Here is a 9,959-nt window from a genome sequence, read left to right as displayed (position 1 = left end):
CCCTGGTGGCACAGTGGTTGAGAGTCTGCCTGCCAATGCAGGGGACATGGGTTCGTGCCCTGGTCCGGGAAGATCCCACATGCCATGGAGCGGCTGGGCCCATGAGCCATCGCCGCTGAGCCTGGGCATTCGGAGCCTGTGCTCCACAACGGGAGAGGCCACAACAGTGAGAGGCCTGCGTACCGACAGAAAAAAAAACAACTCTACAAACAGTAAATGCTAGAGAGGGTGTGGAGAAAAGGGAACCCTCTTGCATTGTTGGTGGAAATGTAAATTGATACAGCCACTATGGAGAACAGTATGGAGGTTCCTTAAAAAACTAAAAATAGAACTATCATATGACCCAGCAACCCACTACTGGGCATATACCCTGAGAAAACCATAATTCAAAATTCAAAAGGACATATGTACCCCAATGTTCATTGTAGCACTATTTACAATAGTCAGGACATGGAAACAACCTAAGTGTCCATCAACATATGAATGGATAAAGAAGATGTGGTACATATATGCAATGGAATATTACTTAGCCATAAAAAAGAACGAAATTGGGTCATTTGTAGAGATGTGGTGGACCTAGAGTCTGTCATACAGAGCAAAGTAAGCCAGAAAGAGAAAAACAAATATTGTATATTAACGCATATATGTGGAATCTAGAAAAACGGTACAGATGAACCTATTTGCAGGGTAGAAATAGAGATACAGACGTAGAGAACGGACGTGTGGACACAGGGTGGGAAGGGGAGGGTGGGACAAATTGGGAGATTAGGATTGACATATATACACTACCCTGTGTAAAACTGATAGCTAGCGAGAACATGCTATAAAGCACAGGAAGCTCAGCTTGGTGCTCTGTGACAATCTAGATGGGTGGGATGGGGGAGGGAGGGGAGATCCAAGGTCCAAGAAGGAGAGGATATAGGTATACATATAGCTGATTCACTTCATTGTATAGCAGAAACTAAAACAACATTGTAAAGCAATTATACTCCAATAAAAAAATAAATAAATTTTTAAAAAATAAAAATAAAACACACCACGCACACAGCCTATCTGACAGTCTTCATGCACCCCTGCCACTTGGAAGGAACCCTGCACAGAGCCCCACACCGACAGGGCTGTGTGCTGCCAGGGAGAGGCTGCTCTGAGCTCCACGTTTCTCTCTAACGCCACGTGGTTTGTTCGTACATCTTTTTTTTTTTTTTTTTTTTCGGTAGGCGGGCCTCTCACTGTTGTGGCCTCTCCCGTTGTGGAGCGCAGGCTCAGCGGCCATGGCTCACGGACCCAGCCACTCCGTGGCATGTGGGATCTTCCCGGACTGGGGCACGAACCCGTGTCCCCTGCATTGGCAGGTGGACTCTCAACCACTGCGCCACCAGGGAAGCCCTGTTCGTACATCTTTAAATGAATTACATCAACACATCAGTTTTTCTTCCTTGGGAGGATTCTCTTATTGATAGTAACTTCATCAAACCCCTGAGCCACTTTGATCAGTTCATTTCCTCATAAACAGAAAGTACCAGTGATTTGTCTCAAACAGTGAAATGTTCACAGCTCACATCTACACCACGTGTGAAAGGTTACGTCTGACGTCACACACAGCAGCCCCTCCACTACAGACTTGAGACCACTGTGCCTCCTTCCCAGAGAGCCTACATGCACTGGGGGACTTTACATCTCCGTACGGAGCTCTAAACTTTCTGTTCAGTTGGACTCATCCCTCTTTCTAACGAATGTAAGAGAGACAAGCGTATTGGAAGATTCCAGGAGGGACCCTTCCAGAAAAGTTTCCTTGAGTCCAGGGACCATGCTTCACTTATCTGTATGTCCCCTGTGCCCAGCACAGGGCTTGGCCCTGAGCAAGCATACTGAATGTCTATTGTACAGCAGGATGGATAGATGGATGGATGGATGGATGGATGGATGGATGGATGGATGGATGTGAACAAATGGGTAAATTCGTGGGTGGGAAGATGAGCGGAGAGATGGAGGGAGAGAGCAAGAGAGGGACAGGGAAATGGATGGGTGGGAGGATGGATGGATGGATGGACACATGGGTGAGTAAATAAGTAACAGAGGTCCCACCCCATGTACCCTTTAACCACTCAGGGAAGCAGCAAGTAAGTATCTTGCCAGCACTCGGCACCGGTCGTCTTCTTCCCACCCCCAGCCTCCAGGATGGACTTCACTAAATCCCTAAAAGGTTGAAACTGTCCTTCCACCCACCTCTCCAGGGTCTAGCAGCAGAGGAACAGAAGGAAGGTGTCACCCCTCACTCCTGAGGTGACATGTCACCATCCACCCCCCACCAGTTACCAAGGGCCAGGTCGGAGCTGACACTCAGCCACCCCAGGCTGACCCTGGTGGAGGCTCAGGGAGGCCCAGCGAGTGACGAGTGCTTAGAGGCCATGTGGGAAAGAGAGGACACCTGAGCTGAAACCAGATGTGTAAGCAGGAATGAGCCTGACTAACGTGTGTGCGTGTGTGTGTGTGTGTGTGTGTGCGCGCGCGCGCGCGCGCACATGCATGCGTGCAGGAGGGAGTGGTGAGGGCAGGGAAGGCAAAGACCCCCAGCAGACCCTAAGTGAGACCCTGGTGTGTCTGAGGATGGAGAGGCCCAGGCAGCCAGGCAACAGAAGACAGGGCGGGCGAGCCCAGAGGCAGGTGCGGCGTCAGCGGGGCCCTCTGTGACAGGCCCTGATTGCTGCAAAGACAGTGTCGAGCCACAGAGGGGGTGGGGTGTCCTTGGTGATACAATCAGGTTTGCACTCCCCAGAAGTCAAGGCGGCACTTGGGTTGCCCGCCCCAGGACGACCTGACCAGCCTTCCCTGGAAAGAATCCTGCTGACCCTGGGAGAGCCCATGCTGACTGCGGAGAAAGCCCATCCCGATCTCAGGAGACAGGCTCTGAGACCTCGTGAAGCTGCCTGGACTGTGCCTTGCCCTGTGAACAGGCTTCAGCACTTGCCACGGCCAGCCTCGCCTGTCCTCACTGAGGTCTGGGGGGGCAGGAACCCTGACGGCGGCTGGGCACGTGCTGGAGCAGGGCTGTGTAGGTATGTAGAAAGGGGGGCTGCTGTCACATGCAGGCCAGGATGTCACCTTTACAGTCACCTTTATTAGCACAAGCCTGTCCGCTGAAGGCACCAATACTATAGAAGGGCCATCAGCCTGAAGTCCCCTCTGGTGGTTCCCTTGGGAAGTAGGTGCTGCTACGATCCTGGTGCCCGCCTGGAGTCCACTCTGAGCGCCTCCTGCACCAGCCAGACGTGAGCCAGAGGCCTGGGTGTGCACCAGGCAGCCTGGTCCTGACCTCAGGGAGCTTCCGACGTGGCTGAAGCTTCTCCAGAAAGAAACATGTCTCCTTGGAAACCCTTCTGGTGTCTGGGGTCTCGCAGTTACAGCAGAGCTGTCATGGGCAAACCCCAGAGGGATTTCTGCAGTGTGGACGGGGCAGCCCTGGGCTTCCTTGTGCTGAAGAAAGAGGCGTAGTCATGTGGTTCCAGTGCAGTCTTCACAAATTCATCCTGAGCAAGAGAAACCATGTTAGGTTTAATGAATGGGCTTCTGAAATCTGAGCGTGGGAAAATGATTACTTGCCCCTGTACAGCACCTTCGGATTAAATGGGGGGCTTCTCAGGCTTCCCATCACCTGAGCCCACACATCAAGCCTGAGGTAGGAAGGTCTGTGTGGTCATTTGCTCCTCAAATGACAGCACAGCAAGGACAGAGGCCAGCTCCCAGCGACAGGAGCATGGAGTGGCAGGTAGCTCTCAAACCCACGTCCCCTGGAGCCTAGGCAAGCCTCTCGGTGGACTCAGCTCAGCCTCTGCGAGTTAGGGGTTAGGAGCTGGGACGCATGTGCTTCCGCCACGACCCTGGGGGCAGCCCAGCATCCACCGCCGTCCTCTTGGCTTCCTTCCCCTCCTGCTCAGCCCAGCATGCTCTCGCAAGCCACCCAGCTGCTTCTGTCACTGCGCAATCTTGATCTTTCTTCTCCACTTCTTCTCCACTGATCCTCTCCTGAAACCAGAAAAGAATCAACAGAGCATCCCAATTAACACAGGCCTGGCTGCGCCCCGCACCGCGAGCTCAGAGTCAGAGCAGGCGAGCCAGGTTCACACACCAGGCCGGCCGCGGGGACACCGTGTTCTGTACATAAGATGCTCTGAGCACAGATTTACTGATGGGAACATATATTTAGTGGTGGGACATGAAGTCCTGGCCCGGGGAGATCCAAGAGAGAACAAGGCAAGGAGGCACTACTATAAAAGTGGGGAAGCGCAGACTTCCCCAGACACACGCCCGCAGGCGTCAGGTCACACTGGACACCTCCTGCTTCCTCTAACGGCCTTCAACGTTTAAAAGGAGAGTCAGAGATTAGCACAGAGGCAAAGCACACGCTCGGTTCAGTAGCCTGACAGCCCATCTTTCCACTGTGACCCAAGGAACAGGAAGGCCCTCCTCTGCCAGATGGCTAGAACTGATGTCAGACACTAGTCAGCTTTTCTAAGATAATCCAGCACTTTCTGAGATGTTTTATGCCTTTGATGTTGAGTCTTCTATCCCAGAACCATCTGTTTTCCAATATAAGCAGCATTCCCCACAAAATGCATTTGTAAGTTTTGGAGTTTAATGTCATTATCGTTTCTTTAGGGATTCCAGAGCAAAGGCCCTTCCACGCCAGCAAATGGATGTCAGCACAATCACCTTGTGTGGACAAGTGTCTGGCTTGGCCTCAGGAAAATACTCATGGAATCGTATCACTCCAAAATCTTATAAACTACTGACGACAACAGGCCAGCAAGGAATATTCAGGAACCATCCTTACCCGCGGTTCTGTCTACCATTGCTCTGAACCATCTCATAACCTAATGCCCTATTCCATTTTCTAGCATCTGGGCTTGAGGGGCGGGGAAGGAAAGAAAGATAAATTTGTCCACACATTAGTTCTGCTTGAAAGATACTGGTCCATCACAGAATCTGAAATTCAGATTTTTCAGTATTTCCTTAACAATGCAAAATTACGGCTCATTCCCATGTGTTCTCTGTTTAGTTTTGGCTTTGTCAGAGCTTGTCTAGCTTAGAGAAGAGGACCGTGAAAAGTCTAATTGCAATGGCCTCTCCTTCCACTGCAGCTCGGAGATTCTGAGCGTAAATCAAGGGCCTACTGCCCCAGAGGAGCCCAGAGCAGAGGTGTTTAGGAAACTTCATGAGCATGACACAATGACTAGTCCTAGAATGACACACATTTGTCACTGTACCTTGTTGTCTTCTCCATTATGGGATATTCCGGGTCCACCGTCTTGAGAAGTGCACCCAAGAGCAGTCACTTCCTCCTTGGAATTTCCTGGGTGAGCTGCCCTCCCCAAGCAAGAGAGTGGGGTGAGCAAATAGGGTGACTCCCAAGGGACTGGACAGTCAAAAGATTAATAATATAATGGGGACACTTCCAAAAGCAAGGAACCCCACGACCCAGTTCTATCCTTTTGACCTTCACCCTGACACCTGCTACATGCCCCCCAAGGACAGGAAAACCTTCCAGGTATTGGGAGAGTGGTTCTATTCAAGCATTTCTGAGCTGCAATTTTGATCTATTCTCCCAACTATTCAGGCATTAAATGCAGTCAGATCTCCCATTCTATTCCTTGGCCCCCCTCTTTGCTCACTGGAATTCTTACTCACAAGAGAGACCATAATCACACATGTTAATTCAGCCTCTCTCCCCGCTCCCACCAAATCAGTACCAACTTGGAAGGGGGTGACTTTCTTATCCTACTGTGCACCTCCCCACACCCCAAAATCCATATGTGGAGGTGTGGTGAGGGGTTCAGATCCTTTAAGAAAAAAATATGCAGTTTTCCATTTGAGCTGAAAATACAAATGAAACACATGAAAATACAAATGAAACACATTTTTTGAATAAAGAATATTTCTTGTTACCTATATAAGTAAATGTTTAAAGTTGATTTCCAGACTCTATAAATGAGGAAAATTTGGTTTGGCAAAATTGAATCATAAGCATCTAAAAATGCCAGCCCTCTTTAGCCTTCTCTGATATGTAAGATTTTATATAATACAGTAGTAGCTGCCCATGTACTTTCCTTCACAAAAACCATAAGCTCATAAATGAGCTCAGATACTTCTCAGCCAGCCTCATTGACTACTGTATCCGGATCACCTGGACACTTCCCAGTGCTGAGAAATGCTCTGTTAACAGTAATCAACTGAATGAGTGAGTGAATGAATGAATGAGAGAATGAAGTAGATAATCCATTATCAACTTTCTTCCTTTCCTGATGTGTGAAACTTTGGTGTCATGTGTTATGGATGGAAGTATGTTAATAGCTATCAAACTTTCCCTTGTACTTTATTCCTAAGCAATGAAGGTGCAATACTTTTTTTTAAATTAATGATAATTTGGACTCACGAGGATGAGAATCTGAGAAGCAGTCACACAGGTAGGTCAAAGGCAGATGCCTATGATTTACCATCCGATGCTGCAGCAGATAACAGTGGCCACTAGAGGGAGCCACACAACCTTTCAAAGAGCAGCATTAGACCAAAAAGCCCATCCAGCGTGGTGGTTCTGTTCTCTGCCCTTCCCAGCCTGGCTCACCCCCATATGCTTGCTCTTGCTACTGCTCTGTGTAATGCCTGACTCTCCAGAACAAGCTGAAACAAGTTAGAGCTGCAGTCTGCTAAGCATCAGGCTTTTAGAAAAATGACCCCACTTCCTCAGCTCAAATATTTCACATCTCTTTATGTACATTCCCTCCAGCTTTAAAAATTAAATACAAACAGAAGAAAAGTATTTCCCCCATGGATGACAGCTGAATCTATTAAAACTTCACCTGGAAAGAAAGCAAAAATATAACCTAAAAATGAAAAAAAAATTCTTTTTTAATCTGTGTGCAATTACTTCCTGCCTCCAGCAACTTTTTCCGTTAACAACAACAACAAAAAAATCGACTGTTGACGTATTCAATTTCATCCCCCCCCCCCCCCAGTAAAGAAACTTAGGCATGTGCAAGCTAATGGGGAAGTCACATCGGACAGAATTCTGATCCTATTGGTCAAGTTTCAAAGGCTTCATATGTAACTGAGTATAGGAAGAAAAAAGTTTCCCACAAACTCCTTCTCTCAAAAGGTCTGAATAACCCTGTAAATATTTTCAGGGCCTTTATAAGCCACAGATGTTATCAACACTCAGGACCGTGCAAACTCTAAAATCCCCAGTCCACAAATGACACTGCTTCAAAAACAGATTTTAAAACATTTGAAAGGAGAAGTTAATTTCCCACTGAAATGTTGTGGAATATTGTAATATGTCCACACCTTAGTTAGAATGTGAAAAGCAACGGGCCCCACCGGGCTTCTGGCTTATAGTTCTATTTCTGTGGCCCATGAAATTGTAGGAAACCTCCTAAATAATAGTCAGAAATAAAGGGACAAAAGATAGAATTTGAAAAACAGAACAATTCAAGAAAGCAACTCTAAGAATAACTGATTAAAACTAAAATTAAAATAAGTGGCCTCGTGACATTTCCAAGGAAGAGAAGATTCCAGAATCTGCATTGTTTGGTGATGGGTGGGAAAACCCAGTGGGCTAACATTTGCTGATTTCCGTGAGGAGAGAATCAGACCAAAAACAGAGAAACTGCTGAGCATCTGGGCTAATCTGTGATCGCATCTGTGGCCCCCACTAGCCGGCCGGCCTGGAAAAAACCTGAATGTCAGCGTCGACTGACAAAATTGTTACAAAATGAAGCTGGTTGGCGGAAAACCTTCACGAGTGAATTAAAATCCTGACTGCTGGCCCTGGGGGGATACAGGAGGTGTGGGTGAAACTGGGAACTAGCCATGATTTACACAGGGAGTGAAAAGACCACAACTTAGAATTTTTCAAAAAATTATAGTCTCGGTAATCTAATTATATCCCTAATTATAATGATGACCCTTCTTCCTTCAAGGGACTCAAGCATGCTTCTGGAACCTTCTCTGTGAAAGTCCCCTCATTTGCCGTTTTAAGGAGAGAGTTGGTGCATCTCAGAGTGAGTTAAAGTGACAGGGCTGGCATCTGAATTCTAGCTCATTTCCTCTGACCAGACCACACCAACTCTCTCAGCTCTTGAAATAACCCCCAGTGGAATTCTCCTCAGAGGAAGCCATCTCCCCAATTATGCAAAAACGTCCTCCCCTGCAAACCCCCTCCAGCCCATGCAATTTCCACATGATTTCCACATTCTGATGGGCAAACCATTTTGTTTTCCATTTCCAGCCAAGGAAATGCAACATCCAAGCCACAAAGGCCAGGAGGCATGGGGGCTGCAGGCTCCTTTGTGAAGCCCAGTGAGAAACTCACACGGCTGGTCGGCCAAGGGCCTGGGACCCTGGCTGGCTTCCCATCATTTCCAACTTTCTACGCCACAGGGCAAGTCACTTAACTGCTTCATTAGGATCACAGTCACAGCCCTGCCACAGCCTCCTTCCCAGGTGCCCGGTCACCCCATTAATATCTGTAAAGACCCATTAAGCCTCCTAGCGGAAAGGCACCAGAGGAGCAAAACCTATCACCATCATCATCAATAAACTCCCAGGCACTCTCCCCTGTCGCCACCTCAGGGGAATCAGTCACCACGGGAAGAGAAAGCCTGGCACCTCAGCCTGCCCATGCATCCCCTAATGAGCTGCCTGCAGCCTCGGAAGTGGCACTCGACCCTGAAGGTACCTCAGCCATGCTTTCATCGTGGCCGGTGAATCTAAAGAGACGCTCCCTCGCCCCCATCTCCCCTGCAGCCCTGCCCCCAGCTGCACCTCCAGCTGCAGCTGAGGCCATCCTCCCCTACCTGGGAGAGGTGGAGGGAACGCGGACAGAAAGCAGCCTGGAGACCTAAAGACAATGTGTGTCTGCCACCCTGTTTGCCCCTCCGGCCCTCAGACCCACCACCTGGGCACAGACACCATCCATCAAAAACCCGCCACAGGGCTTCCCTGGTGGCGTAGTGGTTGAGAGTCCGCCTGCCGATGCAGGGGACATGGGTTCGTGCCCCAGTCTGGGAAGATCCCACGTGCCGCGGAGCAGCTAGGCCCGTGAGCCATGGCCGCTGAGCCTGCGCGTCCGGAGCCTGTGCTCCGCAACGGGAGAGGCCACAACAGTGAGAGGCCCGCCTACCGGAAAAAAAAAAAAAAAAAAAAAAAAACTCGCCACAAACTCGCTGAAGACGGCCTGTGTGTCTGTAACAGGGCTGCCTCACACCCACGTGAACCCTCCCCGGAGGAGAAGGGACAGAGCTCGCTCTTCCAGCAAACCCTCGTGTGTCTTAGAATTTTTACCAGATGCACACATTGCCTACGGGAAACAATGCTTTCCAGGGACCTTCTGCTAGACAGAGGCAATTAATCCTCTTGCATGTTTCAATGACCCTTTCCGACTGGAAACAGGGAACCCTTAGTCCCAGGCAGTCTCTGATTTGGCTAAAGTGGGGGAGATCTATTTGAGCAAGAGGGTCTGGAAGGTGTGGTTCGTTCAGGATGGGAGGTGGAGGAAGGCCAGGATGCCACCTCCCGGGTTTCACCCCCTCCTCTATTCCTGCACCAGCAACAAACAGAACGTCTGCGCAGCCTGACTCGATCCGCACCAGTGAATCTGTGCTTCCGTTACCGACACTGGAAAAAACCAGACCAAAGGGCATGCTTTCACCCCGACTCACAATCTGGACGCCTTGCCTGTTGAAGCTGAACCTTCAGCCAGATGTTGACTCGCTGGCCCCAGGCTCCTGGGGGCTCCGCCTCCCACAGGCGCCCCCGCTCCTCTGGATGCGCCGCCAGGAACTTCCTACAGACTGAGGGGAAGTTGCACACAGGAGTCAGGGAGGCCCACGCAGCCCTGGTGCACACACGCCGTCCCTCGTCTGCGTCCCCAGGCACGGCCACTTCCGTCCTTCCTGCAGCCTGGC

At 49.7% G+C, this 9,959-nt stretch overlaps 1 protein-coding gene across 1 annotated transcript in view; it reads right to left on the bottom strand.

The window, feature by feature from the left end:
• Nucleotides 1-868: 868 nt before the first annotated feature.
• Nucleotides 869-9,959, bottom strand: part of LOC137201523 (protein FAM169BP-like) — a 66,686-nt gene continuing 57,595 nt past the window's right edge. The window contains 3 exon segments of the mRNA XM_067695484.1: nucleotides 869-4,023; nucleotides 5,265-5,359; nucleotides 9,714-9,845. Of these exon segments, the coding sequence (XP_067551585.1) occupies nucleotides 3,844-4,023; nucleotides 5,265-5,359; nucleotides 9,714-9,845 (407 nt within the window). The 3' untranslated portion in view covers nucleotides 869-3,843.

Source organism: Pseudorca crassidens, chromosome 1, assembly GCF_039906515.1.
Source record: "Pseudorca crassidens isolate mPseCra1 chromosome 1, mPseCra1.hap1, whole genome shotgun sequence".
In the NCBI taxonomy this organism is placed as follows: Eukaryota; Metazoa; Chordata; class Mammalia; order Artiodactyla; family Delphinidae; genus Pseudorca; species Pseudorca crassidens.
This window is presented reverse-complemented; position numbering and strand designations above follow the sequence as displayed.